This window comes from Rhodamnia argentea, chromosome 3, assembly GCF_020921035.1.
Source record: "Rhodamnia argentea isolate NSW1041297 chromosome 3, ASM2092103v1, whole genome shotgun sequence".
Lineage (NCBI taxonomy): Eukaryota > Viridiplantae > Streptophyta > Magnoliopsida > Myrtales > Myrtaceae > Rhodamnia > Rhodamnia argentea.
In genome coordinates, this window is record NC_063152.1 from 35,837,674 (window position 1) to 35,860,508 (window position 22,835).

The window sequence follows — 22,835 nt, forward strand, 5'->3', positions numbered from 1 at the left end:
CACTATAATTCTTCTGGTCAACATCCGCATCGGTGATTGAATTGAACTCTCTCTCTCTCTCTCTCTCTCTCTCTCGATGAAGATTTTTATGTCTTGTCTAATTATTCCTCTGCATTGTTGCATAGACCAACTGTAATTCTTCTTGTCAACGTCTGCATCGGTGATCTCTCTCTCTCTCTCTCTCTCTCTCTCTCTCCGATGAAGATTTTCATGTCTTGTCTAATTATTCCTCTGCATTGTTGCGTAGACCCACTGTAATTCTTCTGGTCAACATCCGCATCGGTGATTGATTTGAACTCTCTCTCTCTCTCTCTCTCTCTCTCTCTCTCTCTCTCTCTCTCTCTCCGATGAAGATTTTCATGTCTTGTCTAATTATTCCTTTGCATTGTTGCGTAGACCCACTGTAATTCTTCCGGTCAACATCCGCATCGGTGATTGAATTGAACTCTCTCTCTCTCTCTCTCTCTCTCTCTCTCTCTCTGATGAAGATTTTTATGTCTTGTCTAATTATTCCTCTGCATTGTTGCATAGACCAACTGTAATTCTTCCGGTCAACGTCCGCATCGGTGATCTCTCTCTCTCTCTCTCTCTCTTCGATGAAGATTTTCATGTCTTGTCTAATTATTCCTCTGCATTGTTGCGTAGACCCACTGTAATTCTTCCGGTCAACATCCGCATCGGTGATTGAATTGAACTCTCTCTCTCTCTCTCTCTCTCTCTCTCTGATGAAGATTTTTATGTCTTGTCTAATTATTCCTCTGTATTGTTGCATAGACCAACCGTAATTCTTCCGGTCAACGTCCGCATCGGTGATCTCTCTCTCTCTCTCTCTCTCTCTCTCTCTCTCTCTCTCCGATGAAGATTTTCATGTCTTGTCTAATTATTCCTCCGCATTGTTGCGTAGACCCACTGTAATTCTTCTGGTCAACATCCGCATCGGTGATTGAATTGAACTCTCTCTCTCTCTCTCTCTCTCTCTCTCTCTCTCTCTCGATGAAGATTTTTATGTCTTGTCTAATTATTCCTCTGTATTGTTGCATAGACCAACTGTAATTCTTCTGGTCAACGTCTGCATCGGTGATCTCTCTCTCTCTCTCTCTCTCTCTCTCTCTCTCTCTCTCTCTCCGATGAAGATTTTCATGTCTTGTCTAATTATTCCTCTGCATTGTTGCGTAGACCCACCGTAATTCTTCCGGTCAACATCTGCATCGGTGATTAAATTGAACTCTCTCTCTCTCTCTCTTTATGTCTTGTCTAATTATTCCTCTGCATTGTTGCGTAGACCCACTATAATTCTTCCGGTCAACGTCTGCATCGGTGATTGAATTCAACCTAGTCACTAGACATATTTATCAACTTTGGTTAGCTTCACTTATTTTTAATTTTCTGAAAAATGATATGGAACACGTGTATTTTGTATATGATGAATAATATATATTTATATATATATGCGCGTAAGCAAGACAATCGAAAACGAGCTGAAGTGAAGAAAGCATGGAGAGTAAAGAGCATCTAATTCAATGTGTTATGGATATAGTTTAATGGCTTGTTGAAAGCGGAACTAACCCATTTCACTAACAAAAAGAGAAAAAAAAAAAATGGAACTAACCTTACTTCTATGAGGAAAGAGATTGTTTTTGAGTTCTAATAGTTAAGCCAACATTTTTAATTCTTTCTAATATGTGACATCAATAATGATTGATACGAGAAAATTGTTTAATTACTCATAAATCTATTGTATGGATGTCTATATAGTCCTAGACATTTTTAATTTTGCCACTTAAGTTCTAAATCTATGCGTTCAATTCCAATGTGGTCATTCTGACCTCTTTTGGCCGAGTATCGCTTATATGACAGTGTGTCACATAGAATGGCCAGCGATAGTGATTGTCAATAAAAATTGACCGGGAGAACTATATTGAAATTTCACGCATAGATTTTGTACTTAATTGGCAAAATTGAAGGTTTTTAGGATTGTATTGTTGTATTTACAATAAGTTGTATGACTAATTGGGAACTTTTCCATATTGGTACTATTAAAATAAGTTATACTCTTCTTTTGTTGTATTATGGATAGTTCTTGAATTAACAAGACTGACGTAACAAATGAGTTGTCCTTAATCTCTCAAACATTCAGTGCTTTTGTTTCACAAAAAAATAAGCGCTTTGGAAAACATTTTTTCAAAAAATGATTGCTTAAATTTTTTATAAAAATTAGACAATAAAAAATATTTTCATCACCAATAACAATCTACACTTGATTATTTTCATAGGCGATGATAAAAATTTTCATTCTTTTTTCTTTTTATATTCGATATAAGTGATTACTTTTTGAAAAATATTTTCCAAATCGATCACTTTTTCATGAAACAAATGCATCCTAAATGAAAAGTTCTCTCATCCAGTATTTATTTATTTCTATCTGGTTACAATCTAAATTTTCATGTATCTTGATTTATAAGGATGGATTTATCACTTCCGTCTTTTTTTCTTTCACATTTATTAAAATTGCTTTGCTCGTCATTCGTTAATGAATTAATTCCTATTATTGTGTACAAGAATTGGGATGAGATTTAAGCATGGGACAGCAGCTGCTTGCCTCTCCCCGACTCCGGGATTGAGAGTTATTATTATCATCAGTCACTATAATATTTCAATTGCATTATCAAAACTATCATCGTTAATTGCAGTTTCTTTCTTTAATTGAAAGGGTAAATGTCATTAACATAGCAACAACCCTTTTCATCGAATCTCGATTGACGAAGCGCAGATGCCAATCTCCAATGCAGCTGGTAATACCTGCTAATAGCCCGTAGACATTGGAGCAAAAGGAGGAATCCGAATGCGCCCGACGAGGGGGTCACGTCTGATTACCCAGATGTCAATGATAAGTAGCTGGGTCCGAGAGCATCGTCAGCCAAACCGAGATTGAGTCACGGCCCAGACACTGCGGGAGTCAGTAGTGTGGAATTTTTCGATATGGGCGAAGTCATTACATAACGAAAAGGCCTCGAAACTCCAGATCTCGACCACAATCGACGAAAGATGTAGACTCGGCTGCAATCAGTGTTCGAGATTTTCAACGCATCCGATCGTTCCAATCCGTGAGCAAAGAGAAAACAAAAAGTTCCCGGCGAGATAAGAGGACGACTGACGATTGTCACGGTATGATCGGAACGGCGAGAACAGAAAGAGCAGGACTCGTTCCTTCTTCGCCAAGATGGAGAGAGAGAGAGAGAGAGAGAGAGAGAGAGAGAGAGAGAGAGAGAGAGGGAGGGAGGGGACAATCGCTTTGCTTTGCTCTGCCCGTGTGCTCCCTCCTCGCTACGATTCGGATTTATTCTCACGTGAGTCACTCTCGGTCGTCACCTGCACGCCCGATTGTTTTCTCCTTTGCGTCGCCGGAGGAAGGCGTGAAAGGGAAGACCCGGAAAGGGACCGGGTTTGGTGGATTTTCGGGGCCTTGGGTCATGGGCTCCGTTGAGGGAAAATTTTATTGTGGGCCTAGCTTTTGGGTTTTAATGACTACAAATGAAGTAAATTTGTGCCCCTTAAACGGATGATTTGGGTCGGATCATAAATAGTTCTTTATGATCCAACACAAATTGATATTTAACTCGCTTTGACCCACTTATTTACGATGCAAATTTCTTGACTCATACTGGGTTCGGGATTCATTTTTAATGTTTTTTTCTCCATATGTTGTTGGCTATGGAGAATGGTGGATGGCTCCATGGACAGGGTCATTGAGTTAGTGTGTTGTGTTTTGGGGGGTGGGTGGGTTGGGGGGTGGTTGTGGTGTGGAAGTGTTGTGAAAATCCAACTTGGGCCATCCACAAACCATGAAACGGACTGGAATTTTGATTTTGGGTTAAATATAAATGGGTTCTCCAAACATAGGCTCTCTTACTCGCTATCTCATACTCAACCAATGGTCTCTCTCTGCCTCCGCGAGTTCACCATGCGCGGTGACCTTGACAACATCCTCCGCATCGTCATGAGTTCCGGTTCAGCTCCAACTACTCTTTTCCCTGCACCTCTGAGAACGCCTACCGCTCTAAGAAGGGTAACCTCCACACCCTCGAGAACCTCCTCATTCTTCGTCACCCACCGCCACCTCAAGCACATCGACCACTTCCTTCTGAACCGTGACGCAATCCGGCTTCGACCCCTTCATCTGCTTAGCCTTCACTGGCGATTTAACTCTACTCGAACAAGTCGTGCTCATTTATAAAAAGCATAGTAAGTGATTAAAAAAAAAAAAAAAAAGTCACTTACCTCGAATTTCCGCCATAAGACTTTACCCCAATTTTTATTTCTAGAGCACCCGACTCTTGCTGTGGAACACCAATTTGCCAGTTCGCATCTTCAGTCTTCAGACTCCATTCCCTTTCAAGTTGAGCAGTGGGAGTTGGGATGCAATGGCACCTAGCAAGAAATAAAGGAGAAGCAAGAAGGAATCGAAGAAATTGAACAAGGGGAAGAAAATCTCCGTCGTCCCCGCAGACCAGCGATCCTGTTTCGTAGGACGTTTTCTGGCGCAAGAACTCTCCATCGCCAGGTTTCTCGTCTCACCCGTATGTTTTGAATAGATGATGTTTGGCACGTTGGCTTCTGAAATCGGCTTATTCGCTTGCTTGGTGCATGGATGGAGCTTTTGAGATTTCGCAGCTTTGGGTTAAATGAGCTCGGATTTTGGTTTTTGGTTCCTTTGTCGAGGTCACGAGCACAGAGTAGAAGTCCCGGTTCTTGCACTCCAGGATCGCCTCGCTGTCCCTCAGCGGCGCTCAACTGCCCAGATCAGGCCATTACATCAATCTTCGCCTCGCCTGTGAGCTCGACAGCATCAGGCATGGCGATGTTGGAGGAGGAGGGGAAGAGAAGGATGGCGTCGGAGGAGGAGATCTTGCCCTGGAACTAGTCGAGGAGGAGCTTGGGGTTGATGAAACTGACGATGTGGAGGTCGTGAAACTATCTGGGTTCAGTATATTTAAACTCATTTACAATCCATCCCATCAAATGTCAAACAACTCATTTATAATCCCGCCTCAAATATAAGAGGGAAAATTAAAAAAAAAAGCTTAAAGTATTATCATTTTCTTAAACAAAGGTCTGGAGTGATCCTTATTTAAAATAAAAACCTCAAATACTCTCTTTGTCTTAATGAAGGGCCTAACCAGGTATTTTCGTCTTTTTATATTTTCTGATTTTTTTTAATTTTTTACTTTTCTTTTTTTCACCTTTTTTCCTCTTCCACCTCGCCGGTGGCCGTGGACTAGACGGCCTTGCCAGCCTCGCGCCTACAGGCAACGTTGTATAACGTTAACCTCGGTCGGTCCAAGGGAATGACCCGAAAAATTATTTTGTGTTTGTAAGAAAATTCTTCTCTAATTGTTCTTTTTTTTTTTTTTTTGCTTTTATTTTGTGTTATGTCAATGGTCACAAAGACAATAGACAGAAACAGATTGAAGAGATATATCATTTATTTTACACTGTTATTGGAATATATATATTTAAAAATAATTGCTTGTATCATTGAATTTATATGGTGGGTGAGTAAAAATATTATAATGGAAGACACATAATTCATGTGTTAATATTTTAATATTCGCCTCTTTTTTTTAAAGTTGGATAGGTTCAGGTCTTTCGCATTCAAGAAAACTATGAGTTACATGTAATTATTTAATTCTCAAGCGGGATCGGTTTAACTCCAAAGATACCCGCTGCGTAAACCAATGGTGAACGTGTATGAATATTTCTGTGCTGCCGATTGCCTAATCAAAAAAAGAAAATTGTTAGAGCGGGACTAAAATATAAGTGATAATATAGGATAGCGTTGGAAGAATTTACGGCGGGGGAGAGTGCTGACCGAGGTTGTTCTAGATCCTCGTTAAAATTTATTAAAGAGACTTATCATTTGAATTGGCCTTAGTAGAGCTTGTTGACACCTAATTTTGTCGATTCCCGTTAAATTTAATTTATTTTGTGTCTTTAAGGCTTAAAATTGAAAAAGGTCAAAATTGGCATATGCCTTCTTTCTTATATTATTGCAAATTTGGAAAATACAGATTAGATTCAACTTTTCTAAAAAGAACAAAAAGAAAACGTGAAAAATAGAATCCGATCGGGCCGGGTCAACCAGGATCAGCGTGGGCAACCCGGCCAGCACGTTGCCTTCAAGGGAGAACGGGCCTGCGCGCACAGGCCCACTTGTACTTTCTTTTCCATCACGGGCCGAGTGTAGGCCCACTTCACTCGATATCGTACTCGCGCATGCGCAGGCCCGGCCCGAGCCACTTCCCTCTTCCCCTTCTCTCCTCTCTTCACTCTCATTACCCTGGCGAAGCAAAGGTTTGCTCGCCGGACAATGAGTTGTTCTCTTGCTCCCACAGGAGATATTTTTCTGCACCAGCCAACGCTCGTCACCCATCTAAGCTTTGCCAGCTTAGCTTCGCTTGGCTCTTCTCTCTGCGCTCTGTTTTTGAACTCGAGGGCTCGCCGGGCTGGGACCTGGGGTTTTCCTGGTCTGGCGAGCTTCCTAGATGGTTCCCATGACTGTCAGCTTGTCGTAGATTCCTGTCATGATGGTTTGGTAGTTCGATTTGGCCTCGTTTCCGTCGGTTAAGGTCTCAGTCACCCTTCCCTGTTTTTGTGCACCGGAGTGCTCTTGCTTGAGTTGACGCCATTTGGTCCAAATCAGGACCTAATTTGCAACTTTCGTGGTTGGGTTTGCTCATTATATTGCTGCTTTGGTTGCCTATGTTGCTGTTTTGAACCAATTTGGGCGTTGGAATGATCAGTGAGCTCGGGCCATGTGGGATCGGAATAGGGAAGGCCATCGGAGCTTCACCCGAGCCTCCGTGGGGTTGTCGCCACCGATTGAAGGCACCATAGGGTCCGCAGAAGGCAGGCGAAGCTTGTGGGAGTGTTGGCTGGGCACGGTAAAGTCCGGCGGAGCGCCGACGAAGCTAAATAGGCTCCTGTAGGTCTCGCGCACAAAGGAGAAAGTTTAAATGAGGAGGGCGGTCCGACTAGGTTCGCAGAAGTTGGTACGGTCCGGTTGGTCGAGCCAGCGGCGATAAGATGTCGTTTGGGGGAGGAGCTTGGTGTAAGCAGACTCAAACGGCGTCCTTCAGGTGGTGGAGTCTGGTCGATTGTCGGAATTGGTTCGGATCTGGGTCTGGAGCCCCGATAAGGAAAAACGGCGTATCAGGCCAGCATGTAGAGTCGCCAGACGACACTATTTAGGCCAATGGGCTACGATGTTGTTTTGGGGTTCCACAGCCGAGCCGGGTCAGTTGAGTCGGGTCGAGTCAGATCCATAGGTTTCCGAGGCCTTGCAATGTCGTCTCGGCTGTTTGGGACATGGAGCAGAATGACGCCGTCTCTGTACCTAACGAATGGCGTTGTTTTGAGGATCCTCTGCGTGGCATATAGTAGACCCGAAATAGCGCGGTTTTGGTATTTTCGTAGAAAAAATTGAAAAAAATTTCAAAATTTCAAAAAATTGGACAAATTTTAGAAAACAATTTTTTATTGCAGTTTTAGCGTAATAGGTATTTTTAGACTCCTATTTGGTGATTGTGGTCGACTGATATCCAGTCTTGTCTAATTTATGTGCACCCAATCGCATCCTCGGTTTGATATTTGGGTTTGCAACTGATATGGATTGGCTTGCATGTCTACATTCCAGCTAGTAGTTAGTTGCTTTCCATACTTGAGTGTTTATTTACAGCACTGCATTTTGATAAAATTACTTGTTAATCGCTTTCCTAGAGTTAGGTTAAGAATTAAGCTAGTAATTGCACGAAATAACAAAAAAATATTATACTAGTTAGATACCTATATGCTTTGAATGATAAGCAGAATACGTGATCGCCTTAAGAAATATCGACTAGTTAGGTATCGAAAGGGCCCTAGTTAGATAATTAGCTTAAACAAGTTTCCAAACCTAGATACTCTGGTTGCATAAGAATCGAGACGACACTCTCATGTCTAGATTAGTTTCCAGCCGACCTCAAGAGACTAGTGGCGACTCCTAGTAATGATTTAGTTTTCTAATCATGAAAACGAAATACAACGACATGTGAGGTATGACTTAGGAGAGTCCAGCCATGGATTGATGCCAATACCTGTAAACCTACTGGATCTTTGATAAGGGGAAAGCAGGTCGCAACACAGCTACTAAATCTTAGTTATTGAAATCATTCGAAGACAAAAAATCATTTAATGCTTCACCTATCACAACCCACTAAGGCTTCATTTGTTTCGCGAAAAACAACTTCCGTGAAAATGTTATCCCAATTTTACGGCGTTGGTTTGCAAAAAATAAGTTAATCAAAGAAAACATTTTCCATATATGGAAAAAAAACTCCTTCAATCTTTGCTCTCTCCACGCCTCCACATTTCTTTTCCTTTTCACTACTTAAAAAATTCTAATTTTTGAATATTTTTTATTATTTTATTTATTTTTTCTTTTCTTTTCTTTTTCTTCTCGCTAATCACCGTGGTCGCCAACCACGGCAATGGCTAGCAACCAAGCACAAGCGAGGCTCCAACTTACTCGAGATAGGCGAGGCCTAACCTCGAGCTTAGCCTCGCCTCGGCCGATTCGGTGAGGCGAAGCTCGGCCTCGACCAATGCCGACTAGGCGAGGCAAGGCCAGGCCTTGCCGACCTCGAGCTGGGGCTCGCCTAGCCAAGCCTCGCCACGCCGACTAGATCTACTTCGATTTCCAATGGCGAGCTCAAGTTTCTCGGGCGTGTTCGAGGCGGTCGAGGGGGGCGAGGCAAGCCTCAAGCTTGCTTTATCCGACGGGGCTGATGAGGTTCGACAACCAGAATCTGGCGAGCTTGAGCCTCACCATGGCCGGATGCCAGTGGAAAAAGAAAGGAGGAAGAAAAAAAAAAGGAAAAAAAGGATAAAAGAAAACAATTAAAAACTCCAAAGCGTGCACCCAATATGTGTGCGCGTCAAGATCTGCCAGAGAGGGGAAGAAAAGGCCGTCACGGTGTAGGTGGCAGCCACGGTGGCTTTTGCATGAGAAAGAGAGATGGGCGAAAGAGATATGGTTTTACGTTGGTCACATTTATCATGGTGGCGAATTTTAATGAAGAGTCTATGTAAAGTTAGATATGTCCAGACTTACCCGACTTTTGCCATTTCTAAATACCAAAACTATGAAGCATTCTCATTGTTAATCATTCCGGATTGAGTATAAAAATGAACTATTTTAGGGTCAAGTATCAAGCGAGACTCCCTGAAAGAGTTTAATGTATCACCTGTTGAATCATTCATGACGGAGAACAAGAATGATGCACATTTTATCAGCAATAATTACTTCATACATATCAAGAAACTTATCTCTATCTAGAATCTAATGATCGAGTCCATTTCCATGAGATTACTGGTAATCCTTCTATCATTGTCAAATCAGGTGATAATCAATCTTTAAATGAAAAAAAAAAACAAAAATCTTTTACTCTCCTTTCGTACTACTTCATGCTACAAAGAGCAATCAAACGAAGAGTCACATGTGAAACACATGCAGTGAAAATTGGCAACTAGAGAGAAAGAACCCCGGGCAGGCAAGCCAGTATAGAGGCTTCCGATTTCAGAGCTGGCACCAGAGAAAGCAGCCAAGCAAGCAAGCCATGTTTTGCAATCTCTCCAAAGAAAGCAACTACCAAGGAACCATGCATAGCACTGAATAGGGAGCCGCCGAATACGCCAACTACGCCTAACATGTCAAAAAGATGATGCGGATATATAGAATTTCGATATTCTATAGAAATAGAATGGGTTGCTCTGGCTCTACATCACCTTCAAAATGCATAGAAACCAGATTTGTTTAAGCGTCATTTGGGAGCTTCACTCGACTATTTAGTATTTTTAGTGAGAAATTATACTAATATTCTCTAAATTTTGGCCCAATGTCCAATGACATCCTTGAACTTGTAATTTACTCAATGTAGACCTTAACTTTCCTAAAAAAAAAGGAATATTAATAAGGAATAAATGTCAGACAAAAAAATCAACGCAATAGAAATAAAAAGATAAATGAAAATATATATATATATATAGGGAAGACATAGATACTAAAAGAAAAATCGTACAAATCTAATGAGGGAATATATATATTATGGAAGGACTAAGTGAAAATTTTATTTTTGATCGACGAAACATTCTTACACTTGCAAAAACAATACATAAAGTGTACAACCAGACTATCCATATATGATCTCTAAAAGACTTTAAGATCATGTGAGTAAGATAGGCTATTAGTTAAGGGGTTGGAGGCGAATAAGAAGGCCATTGGCCGGTACAGGCGAGGGATTGTAGATGATCTTCTCATCCGGAATGGCCTTCTCGAGTTTGAATTTGGTCACGAGATTGTGGATGAAAACAAGTATTTCAAGCCGTGCATACTCTTTTCCAGGGCACATGCGAGGTCCGCCTCCAAAGGGCACGTAGGTGAAAGGTGCAGGTCCATTACCTTCGAATCTCGAGGGATCAAATTTCTCAGGATCAGGAAAGTACTTGGGGTTCTTGTGAGTCGTATAAACCGTCCAAAATGTCTGCGAGAAAAATGCATATCGTCATTGCTTGAGGATTCTATCTACTGACTCGTCAAAAAACCATGTTGTATAGAGGGTCATAAGTAAAAAGTTTACCTTCCATCCCTTTGGAATTGTATAACCGGCGAAAGTAAAGTCAGTAATTGTCTCTCTGAATGACCCTTGTGCAGGTGGAGTTAGTCTCATTGACTCACAAGCCACGTTCCAAGAATACTTCATCTTCTGAATATCATCCCAATTTAGTAATTCACCCGGGGCTTTAGACTTTGCAATCTCCATTTGCTCTGTTCACATGAAGCATGCGAGTTAAATATATGCAAACTACATTAGAAAAGGCATATTGATGTTGCCATCTTTTGTCTATGGAAGTACAAGTAGGATAGTTACCTTTGTAAACTTTCTCGTAGATGTGGGGCAACGAAGCGAGATAGTTCACTATTACAGTGATAGACGTACTGGTTGTGTCATGACTTGCAATGAGCAGTCCAATAATCTTGTTGGACACATCCATTTCGTAATAAACACTGCCGTCGTCATCTGCTTCGGTTAGCAATCGAGACAACAAGTCCCTCGCGTTTGCATCTTTGCCCTCCGAAATCTCCTGCTTCCTTTGTCTTATAATGTTGAGAAGCTCTTGCCTTATTACTTTTCCTCCTTCAACTGCTCTGTTGAATGGCGTGCCAGGAACATTGATCGGCACCGAAGTGAATCCCGGAGCAATACGGGCAAATGGGTCGGCGAATTTGGACACGACGTTCGGATCCTTGATGTTCATGAACAAGCGACATGCCAAAGCGAAGGTATAGTTCTTTGTCAAAGGAAACACCTTCACTTCCTTGTAAGGAGACCAGTCACTCTCCATGTGTTCCCTAGTCATGGAGTCCATGATAGGTATGTAACATTGGAGAGCCTCGGGTTTTAGAAATTCTGGCAAGAAGCTGCGCATTTTCTTGGGGTCATCCTTGTTGAACTTCTCCATGGTTTCCGGGAAGATGGTGACCTTCTTCATGGAGGTGGGCCACCAGGTGGTGATGTACTTGTTCTGGCCAGAGAACAAGAACTTGTTGCCGGCGGCGCCGCAGAAGACGGCCATGTCCTCCCCGAGCAATGAGGTACGGAAGACATCTGGCGAGTACTTGGCTGTGCGGTCGTTTATGAACTTCTCGGGGCAGCCGTTCTTCGCTGCACCGACGAAAGCGAGGGACTTGCCGATGATGGGCCATCCCTTTTTGCCAGGCGGCAGGTTAGGGACGGAGGACTTCTTTCGGAAGACGAGGAAGAGAAGGTAAAGAGAGATGTAGAGGATGGAGAGGTAAAGAAACAGCTGGGTATAGAAATCCATCTTCTTCTTCTGCTTCTTCTTCTTCTTCTTCTTCTTCTTCTTCTTCTTCTTCTTCTTCTTCTTCTCAGAATGCAAACACTGATACTGAGGAGAAAAGATGGGTCAGGTCCAGGGTGGAGAAAAACCACCAGGATTGAGATCATTTATATAGGAAATCTTAAGCATAAATGAGCATCAATACCCTGAGAAGTGAGAACCTTCTTTTGTTGTTTTGATTTCCAAGTCAAAAGTGACGTGCGTATATAATTTAATAAGGTGATTAGATGCGGTCCTCTTTGGCTCATTATTTGTAGAGAGGAACGTCATTTCATATTGTTTGGACATCGGCCGTCGGCATCGAAAATCTGAAGACAATTTTCGATCCAAAATGTAGAAAATTTCAAAGTCGGGTTGTCTAAAAAATCCGTGAAGTTGGTGACTTCGTCTCAATTGACCTCCCATCACACTAGCCAAAAATCTTCGCCGGGCTATGACCACATGCCCGTTGCATGTCATATTTCGCTCCAGGGACATAAGTATTTTTGCTCTAAAATGCCTTATTTTGTGCACATGCACCTCAGGAATTTGATGTAAAATCTTCAAAATTTTCAATTAATTAATCCCTAATCTCTGAATAACCCGATACCGAACCTTCGCTTGAAAGAGAAAAGATGAAATCCCAATTTGGTGAAGCGACATGGAGACTGGGATTGCTATGGAATCGCCAAGATGGTCTCTATCGTTGAATGTGGCACTCATGGAATGATGGTGAACGAAAATAGTTTTTTTGGTGTTGCTTTTGTTTGATGGGGATGTGATTTATCTCTGCATTGTCTCGTCTTTTGCGCGAATCAATGCATCTAAGTCGCATTTCGCAATTTCGTAATTGAAAAGAAGAAAAAGCATCTTTTTTTCCACATCTAATCTTTTTGGTTTAGTCCAGTCTATAATTAGCTTGAAGATCACGTTCGACATTAAGTTTGAATTGACACATGGCTGCTAGAAGCCACCTTTCGACTTCTTGGATTTTTTTCATTCATTTATGTATGCATTTATGAAGACAAAATTCATGTCTTTATAAAAAAAATTTGTAAAGATCTTTATAAATATGTTGCTAATGGTTATTTCAATAAATTTCACTATAGAAATGTCTCAAACGTGCAAAGCGTTTAGAAGCATCCGACGTAGAATTAGCTCCTTATTTCTGGAATTTAGTAGGAAATGGTCATGTGATAAATTCGTACCAGATGGTCAAAAAATCGCTGCTAATAAGAATAAGTTTTTTTTTTTGGTCGAATAATAAGAATAAGTTAAACATGCCCAAAATTAATCCTCTCTCTCTCTCTCTCTCTCTCTCTCTCTCTCTCTCTCTCTCTCTCTCTCTCTCTCTCTCTCTCTCTCTGTGACGAGGATTTTTATGTCTTTTCAAATTCGCTTGGTCTACGTCTGCATCGATAATTGAATTGAACGCAGTAATCACATGGCATATAAATGTAGAGATTCCAGCAAATGAAAGGGCAGAGGAACTAATTGTTTAATGGCATGTTGAAAGCGCGAGAATAACAAGCATCTAATTCAGTGTAGTACCGACATAGTTTAATGGCATGTTGAACTGGTACGAAACGGTCATGTGATATAATGAATAGTAGCAGATGGTCAAAAATTAGCTGCTAATAGGATAAATTTAATCATCTCTCTCTCTCTCTCTCTCTCTGAAGGTTTTTATATCTTTCTAATACTTTTGGTCATCGTCTGCATCAATAATTGAATTGAAGCTAGTAATCACATGGAATATAAATGTAGAGAATTAAGAGCATCTAATTCAGTGTAATACGGATATAGTTTAATGGCATGTTGAAAACAAAACTAACCTTTGTTATCCTAGGAAAGAGATTCTTTTCGAGTTCTAATAGTTAAGTAGCATTTGTTGTTTTTTCTAGTATGTGAACTCAATAATGATTCGAACAAGGGAACATTCAATCAGTCCTAAATCTATTTACGAATACCAACTCAACTCTAAATTTTTTACTTTTATCGATTAAATCCCGAAACTTTGCATGAAATTTCAAGTAGTCCTTCCGACTTGTTTTCATCAAAAATCATCAGCGTGGCAGTGTGCCACATTGGATGGCTGACAATAGCAAAACCGTCATGTTAGAATACTCGATGAAAATTGGCCCAAAAGTTTACATTGGTATTTTGTGCAAAGGTTTAGGACTCAAATAGCAAAATTGAAAAGTTGAAAACAGAATTGACATATGTATGATAGGTTTAGAACTAATTGGGTAACTTTCCCGGATTGGTACTATTGAAATGAATTATACTCTTCATTGGTCATATTATCGACGGTTCCTAAACTAACAAGACCAAATAACAAATTAGTTATCCCTTAATGTCTCAAACATCACATTTATTTAAATTCTAGCTCCAAATAATCTAAATTTTCATGGATCTTGTTTATAAGTACGGATTTATCACTTCCGTTTATTTTCTTTCACATGCATTAAAATTGCTTCTCTCGTCATTCATCAATTGAGCAAGTCCATACAATATTTTTCTTCCTTGACATAAAGAATACAAACCACTAATTTGAATTGTTCCTCCTAAAATTCTAAGTACATAAATGGGCAGGGAGTGATAAGTGACAGAGTAAGAAATATGTTTGGGTGTGATTTATACTCCCCATCGACAGTAAAGCACGGAGGTCATACTCCCCAATGAGCGGGTAGGGGTGCTGGGAAGCCGCTCCCTATGTGGTCAAGTAGGCAGCACCCTCGAGTCGCCAAATGGCTTTTATAGTTTAAATCCATTTTTTTATTGGTAGTTTGGGCTTGGGCACATGAATAGTTACTACTATATGTACTCTTTTTTACTTATAATTAAGTGATGTAATGAGAGGTGCAAAGTGTTAATTATAGTGGAATCGTCTACTGGATGTAGCCCTGGTTTAAGGTGAACCAAGATAAAATTTTGTGTCTCAATTTCTCTTTCTTGCTTTTACACTTTACTTTATTGTGAGTGTGCGCCGAATACTAATAGAATCCGGCTTAGGGGGCGAGATTTCCAGCACAATTTTTTAGTCCAAAATTTTGTTAACAATGGTATTATGTTGAATCAAGTTAGTTTAATTAATTGATAATGCAAAAGAGCACCAAAATATTAATGAAATTATATTGGACCAAAATACGATAAAATAGTATGACCATTCATACATGAAAATTAAAGAGTAAACATCAAACTAAATGAATAAAATGAAAAAAAAAAAAAAAAGAATATCATCAAAAAGGTTATGTTCGGTTGATGCAATGTTTTGGATCTATTTTATGAGAAATCAAGGTAAGTATGGATGTTTGAACTCCGTTCACTCTATTGCATCAACTTGCATTAATCTACAAGGGAGAGTAAAAAAGCTAGTAATGGTGTGTGGCCTACTTGTGCCCATCGCATCAATATCTCGAGAAAATTAACATGTCATTTGTATAGGAATATTATATTTACAAATGATCTTTTAAAATTAAGTTAACAAAGTTACGAGCCGTCAAAATTACTTTAGTTCATTCTCCACTTTTAACCCCGTAAATACAACTACCAATAAAGATTGTTAGGGTGACAGATGTGTAAAACAGACGCGGTTCTAAACGAGAATATAGATGGTTTAATGGTCATTTCGCGTTGCCAGGAAATTTCCGGGCATTGCATCGATGGACTTGGAATAAATAAGGAAAAGACAAACCATCCCTATCAGAAGTTCCTTCGTTCCACGGTTTTAGGTCAAATTGGGGATGCAGTGAATGAACGTGTCCGAAAAATTCCCTGCTCAAAGTTGTCCTCTTTGGCTGCGTTTGGTCGTTGGGATTTCCGGTCATAATAGGATTGGATAGGATATGATAAGAAATCTAGGGATTTGGCCATATCATATCCATTGTTTGGTAAACTGCGGATTTAAAATCGGATATTCTCATATCCTATCATATCCTGCATTTGGTAGAAAGCGTATATCAATATAAAGGACATATATGCTCTTACGTGATACTCATGAAATATTCCGATCTTATTACTATAAAAATAACGTTCTCATACACAAAAAAACTTGAAAATATACACATTTTATTAAATTTTCAAACCTGTTTGCAAAAATAAAATAAAATAAAATGAAAATAGAAACAAATGAGACAAGAAAATTATCATCATTTTAAAAGTTAGCTTTTATATGACGGATAAGAGAAATCCTATCCGACCTTATCCTACCCCCTCCCCTCGAATTTTTTTATCCAGGTTATATCCTATCTATATCCGACATTATACTATCCGGGACACCTACCAAACACGGGATAAGATAAAATATATCCTATCCCGAGTTTTATACGGACGATCAAACGCTTTATTGTCTATTTTAGAATTCGGCTTTGCTGTTGCTGTCAGGTTTGATTGAAAGAACCCCAGCGATTGGCGAAGAAATGGCGAACTTAACTTATGATGTCCCTTATTCACTCGCGGATGTCAATTATCTTGAAATGATAACTTATGGTGCCAAATCAAGCGATGATGACTTAATTGAGTCAGAGTTGTTTCCGTAACACGCAGCACATGATCTTCATCGAGGAATGTAAAATCGTCCTACGCTCAAAATAAGGCTCCTCAATTCACAGAAAAATTACCGGCAAAGTGTTCCGATTGGATTACAAATGGTTTCATGGGTATTCAGATAACCGAACTTCTATACCGACTCAAACTCCTAATTTATAATTAAAAAGAAGAGAAAAGGAATTAACAAAATTTAGGTTATGATCACAAGTACTTCAAAAGGTTAATACATGTGATGTGCCCCTTTTCGGCCCTAGCATAGAGCTCAAAATGAATTTTTCGTATCAGTCTTATGGGCCTCGTAAATCGTCTTGGATCAAAAGTTACCGTTGTTGTATCGCTTATTTTGTGGGTTTTCTTCTTATTGGAGTTTTTGCTATATGCTCTATAAAGTTAGCGTAACAAGTTTTTCAAACTAGTAATATGGCCCTCATAACTCTTCTTGGATCAAAAGTTAAAAGGGATTTTCCCCTTAAAATCTGAAATCACGATTCATTCCCGAAAACTGTCACAACCCTTCTCAACATGGTCGAGGAAATAGGTCTATGGGTAATGCCCAAAAAGGCAAGCCTATGGCCCTTGATTAGGCACGGGCTCTCTCAAACCCTTAACTCGCGCAATGCTGGGTTTCATTTTAAGTTCAATTTAGCTTATGAATATTCTATGCAAAATGGGAGTCGCCACTAGCTTATCGGGGTCAACTAGAAGCCAAGTGAAGCACTAAAGATTACCTCACTTTCTACGCAACTAGAGACTTTCTAGGGTCGGGGACTTAATTATACTACTAATTTCTACTAATGCTCTTTCGGTACGTCTAACTTGGTTGGAATTGCTCATCTAAGTGATCAAATGGCTTTTGTTACCAATTATAATTCCTAAGTGTCACTAGAGTCGCTAATTATTCATGTGAGAGTTTTCATGGATTTATTATGGTCCTAAGGCTTATCCAAACCATTAAAAAAAAATTTAATGACACAAATGCCATAACTTTTGACTAGCACTCACTTTAGTATAATAACTTTTTTCGATCACTTGAGTGCCATTAGTTTAACCGGTCACTTGAGTGCCAAAACCTTTTAAAAACATTCACCCAAGTGCCGGACATCCTCTGCGGCACAACACTTGTGGTGAAAGATTTTAAAAAGTTATAATATTCAAGTGAACGATTGAAATATCATATGGGACTCAAGCGATCTGCAAAAAAAATTTTGGCACTTAAGTGATTGCCGTCCAAAAGTTATGACACTTAATTTATCGAAGAAAATGTTATGGCTCTCAAATTAGCGCCATATGAACGTTATTGTATTTATGGTAACCTCTCCCTTAATAAAAGAACAACGAGAAGGAAACCTGATACTTGTCGGGCAAGGAATATACACGGCTTTATCCTAAGCCGTGGGACATGATCCCCATGAACTTGATCTGATACCAAATCAGGTAAAGGATATACCAGGCTTCATTTTTAAGCCCCGGACATAATCCCCATGAGTTTGAAGCTAGAGAAGCCTATGTCTAAACTATATTAAAGCTGTCTTAGTTTCTACTCATTTTATTAGGAATGAAAGTTCTGAATTAGAATAAGCTAAGCTAGGGAACCTACGCCTAATCGCCATGTTTGATCTTGTTGACACCTAAATTTGATTTCTCCTTATTCATTTATTTTGCATAAAAATCTGGAGTTAAATTTTAATTCCTACCAAAAGTAATAGCTCATCATTTTCATTCAATTTTAGTATTCATGCATTACATTTTGCATTGGACCTGTGGCGGAAGTGAATCCGAAATTGACATAGGGTCTGAGCAAGAACTCATCAGAAATTTAGCAAGCACGCGAAGGGGACATGGTGTCCAAAATTCATAGGCAAAAACAAGAGTCCTAAGCCTCGTCAAAATTGAGCGAGACCGAGCCCATGTTGGTTGGAAATTTGATCAAGGCCACGAATATAACATGGATCAAATCTTGTAGATATACATGTGATGCTGGGCTTGGAAAATCTGCATTATTTAATAACCCTTAAAGCTTTAATTATATTTAGATAATACGATATTCTTTTGAAAAGAAAAAAACATGGAGATCTTGAGAAAACCCTAGTGGTCTTTGCTTATAAAAGGGACTTACATTCACGTCACGGGGGATCTCTGGTTCCACAATTCGGAAATTTCACGTGAGCAACATATGAGAGAAAGAAAGAGTTGAGAGCTTCCTCTCCGCGGATCCCGTTCATCAACACATCTACCGCTGCTCTCGTGCTTACGCCAACACTTGAACCCTCGAGAAAGCCAAAGATTTCGTCCACTCTGCAAGCTTCTTGGACCACGTTGGCACACTTTTGATTTTACTGCAGGTTCTCTCAACAAACATTCGAGTGCCCAACCACTCCGAGATTGATATAAACGCAAGAGTTGATCACCGTTGCTTGCTCGTTGCTAGTCCGAAAGAATTCATCCACCACAGCTGTTTTTTGGCCGAAATTTGCAGCTTGTGCGTGCAGATTTTTCTGAACAATTCAAGGTAACACTCTTGCACTTTTAGGGTTGATTTAAGCATGTTTTAGAGTGCTTTATCTGCTGTGTTGCTGCCGTTCTGATGTTTTTTCTGCATTGTCCACATGCTGTTTTGGCCCAAATCAAGATGTTTTTGTGTTATTTATGATGCTGACACATGCAGAATGTCGCGGGAGCTAAAGGGCGAGTCTTTGATTGATTTTTAGCTGCTGTTTTGTACGTAATTCATGCTGTTTTTTTTTTATGCTAACACATTGTTCGAATGTTTCCTTTGCTCAATTCCTGTCGTCTTGCATCTTCATGACTAGTTGCCGTGCATGAATGTGTGAATTTTACATGGGTTAAAGGGTGTTTGTTTGCTACTCATCCAAAAAGGAAATTGAATTTTGACACATTAGGCAAGATAATCTCTTTTGAAATCCTCGAATATAATCTCATGATTTTCGAAATTTTTGAGATAACTGTCTGATAGATCTTGTCTTATGACTTTGTGGATGATTGCATATATATCATGAGCATATTTTTGGATATTTGATTTGAATTTAAGATAATCTGAATCCCGATCACATCTTAAAGATATTATGCACATCTTTTGGAATGTTCAAGATTATCTTGTGATGAATTGAAACTCTTAAAAATTCTGATCATATCTTTTAGGTTTGGATAGTTATCTAAAAAATCTTTTTTTTAAATCTCAAGAGATAAAGTTTCCTGAAATTGAAAGATATGCGAATCCTTTGTGGATAGGGGCTTATCCTCTTTAAAATTTCGGCACCTATCCCTAGTTGGCAGAGAAATTATTTTTTTTTATACCTTAGTCTAATTCAAATATTTTTATAATCTACCTTGCCCATAACACATGCTCCCCAATTGTGCATTGCCCCTCGGAAAACGTACATTAAAGGCAACATATGACTTCGATCTCGAAGTACGATCGTGCCCGTACGTGTGAATTAGATATCAAATCCTCGATCTCGAGGAGCGGATCGCTAATTCCTAAATAGAATTTCAAGGTTTGCCCTATGTATATAGGGACGACGGTAATTCTATAATATATTCACTTGCTAACCCTAATCTCGGGAGATGTTGTGAATAAAAATCGGAATTTCGGATTTAAAGGTGTTTTATGGGCAATATTGTTTATTTTTGTTCAAATTTCATTGTTTTCATGGTTTAAATAAATTCCTAAAAAATCCCAAAAAAAGATATCACATTTTCTTAAGCTAAATCACATTTCTCTTCACTTTTTGCATGAAAATAATGTCTAATAAAATTAGGACTTTGAGAAATCAATTTCTTAAGTTAAATTAGATGTTACTTCACGTTAGGGTAGTTTTTACCTTTATTTTTTCATGAATCCGAAAATACACAAAAATATACCAAAAAATACCATCCACGTTGCATAGCATTATAGTTTAGTTTGCATTATTATATTTTCTTTGTCATGCATATTTGCCACGTCATTATGCCATGTCACGTAGTTTTGCCATGTCATTACATCTCATTTGTCATATAGGTAGATTGCATTAGCATTGCATTTAATAAAAGAAAACTCCAAAAAAAAATTTAATTCAAATCATCAAACTAAGGATTTTTCATGAAAATCGGGTACCGAAAGGGCATTAATTGAAAAGTTAATGTAACCAAGTTCCCGAATCCATTTAATCTCTGGTTCGTATGAAATAAAGTATTTTCTCCCGAATACTTTATTTAGGTTTCTAATCTACCTACTATAAAAGATTAGTGGCGGCTCCAATTTAAAATCTTGGCGTGTAATTGAACCTAAGTTGCGATTCGGTAGGACTTGGGAGAGTCCGAATTAAGTTAGTTAATCTAATTAACCTAATAATCCGTTAACCTGAAAAAACCAATTTTTAGGTCGCGACAGATCTTAGTTGACATATCATATCTAGTGGAGAATACATTCGCACCCACGTCTGAAACAGAAATCTCCTAAAACCCACCTGTTGTTAAAGATGTACTAGTTACTTTAACTCCATCCACTTCCCTTCGTAGATCTGATGCCTCTAAAATAGCTTGGCTTTATGAGGCATCCTACCTTAATGAAGCTGAGAAGATCTCCCTTACTACTCTTCCCCTTGTAAATCCTTATACTGCTTTTAATAAGTACACATCTTCCTTTTCTCCCATCCGTTCTATTAGGCAATTAATTCGTCATACTCCAAAAGAGGTGAAGGTATATGTACAATCCACCTCGTTTGATCAGTATCATATTCCTACTACCCAGCAAGAACAGTTTATTACTCTTCAAATTCCTCCTGAATTTCTTCAACAATGGATTCAACAAGGATACACTCATTTGCACAACGATGCAATTCGACTTGCTTTACCATTCCATGGACTTGTATGACTCTTCTAGATACAAGGTTTCTTGACTACCAACATGCATGTATTGGGATAGTTAAGACTACCTTAAATGCTGGAACAATGTTTGTCACTCTGTTTCCAAATTTCAATACGGCACTTTCCCTCAACTTCTTACTACCTTAAAGGTGCAACTCCAAATTGCCGGAGCCCCTCAAGTAGCAGACTCTGTTGTTGCTACCTTACACTATCAAATGGTGTATAGGGTCTGGAACCATGCCATAGATCTTTCTCTTCCAGCAACAGAAGATGCCTTAATGGTCTCAATAGATAATAACGATACAGCATCCTATGTTCACATCCTAGACAAATTTCGAGGGAAGAGATGATTAAGCTCCTTCCAAAAACCCAGATAACCAACTATGAGAAGCTTCACAAGGATGTTTGCCTAGTTTAGTCCACTAAGCCAAAGTTTACCAAGAAGAAGGATGGTAGTTTAGGTGTTAAATTTGACTATACGAAGCAGAAAGCAGAAGCCTCTATTTCTCTTTTCTTCACTCTTCTAAGGGTCCAACTTGTTCAGGATTATCAAAAGGATGAGGAAGGAGAACCATATATTGGGCATCAGATACGACCCCCTATCCATCTGTTTGATGCAAGTTATAATCGTATTTATCACTTCAAAGACCCGATTACAGGACACTGTTATTGGGATTTGGATTTCCAGTGTAAGCTTTGCACATCTCTTCCAGAAGAAGAAGATGATCGCTCTTCAGCAAAAAAGAAAAAGAAAAGGGCTCGAGATTCCTTTTTACAAGAGATACCTAGATGGAGACTCTTCCATAGGTCCTTTTTGTGAAGATGGTGGAAGGTACCAGTTCATGGTATCTTATGTAGTGCTTCTTCACCATCACCTCTTGATCATGATCCTGATAATCCACCAAAACAGAAACTATATCTCCATTCTACAAGTCTATTTACAAGTGGATTAAGAAGAATTCCTATTATAAACCAGAACCCCTCAAACTAGGAGAAGCCTGTCCCCCTCAAATATCTAAAAGATTGAACAAGATATAGCAAGTCGCCCGACTATACATATGTTCTCTCTTGTTAAGTTTCCCCCTTTGACACCTTCACCTGAGCTAGAGCAAGAGTTTTAAACATCTAGTCCTGGCGAGAGATATAAGCACATTGCTAAAATCCCAAATCCTTCAGGAGTAGAAGCTAGTGGCAATTCCAAAAAAATTTCTATTGGAGAGGCTGTCCTTAATTGGCAAACTAAGACTACTATACTCTAGAAAACTTGCTTCTCATACCACTGATCGTCAGCAGATTGGTACAACTCTTGGAGGGAAGCCTGAAGACTTTGGTGACATGGGAGAATGACTTGATCAAGTACACCAAAGAACTGATCAGGGTACAAAAACTTCTATCAAGATAGAAGGCATGATTAGAAACCATTAAAAAAGGCTTTCCAACCTTGAAGCTAGAAGAATCCAGCATCATTATCTGGAAAACCCAAA

General features: G+C 39.3%; 1 protein-coding gene across 3 annotated transcripts in view; it reads right to left on the reverse strand.

Moving 5' to 3' along the window:
- The window catches only part of LOC115730130 (beta-amyrin 28-monooxygenase-like), a 58,439-nt gene that overhangs the window by 29,607 nt on the left and 5,997 nt on the right, over positions 1-22,835 (reverse strand). Inside the window, exons 1-4 of one of the 3 annotated variants that reach the window (XM_048276316.1) lie at positions 11,985-12,031; positions 10,965-11,954; positions 10,674-10,861; positions 10,219-10,577 (exon numbers count right to left, since the gene is read on the reverse strand). In XM_048276316.1, the coding sequence (XP_048132273.1) occupies positions 10,281-10,577; positions 10,674-10,861; positions 10,965-11,919 (1,440 nt within the window). In that variant the 5' untranslated portion in view covers positions 11,920-11,954; positions 11,985-12,031 and the 3' untranslated portion in view covers positions 10,219-10,280. Of the gene's footprint in view, positions 1-10,218; positions 10,578-10,673; positions 10,862-10,964; positions 11,955-11,984; positions 12,032-22,835 lie in introns of those variants that run through there. The other 2 variants (XM_048276313.1, XM_048276314.1) reach the window with 2 other exon arrangements.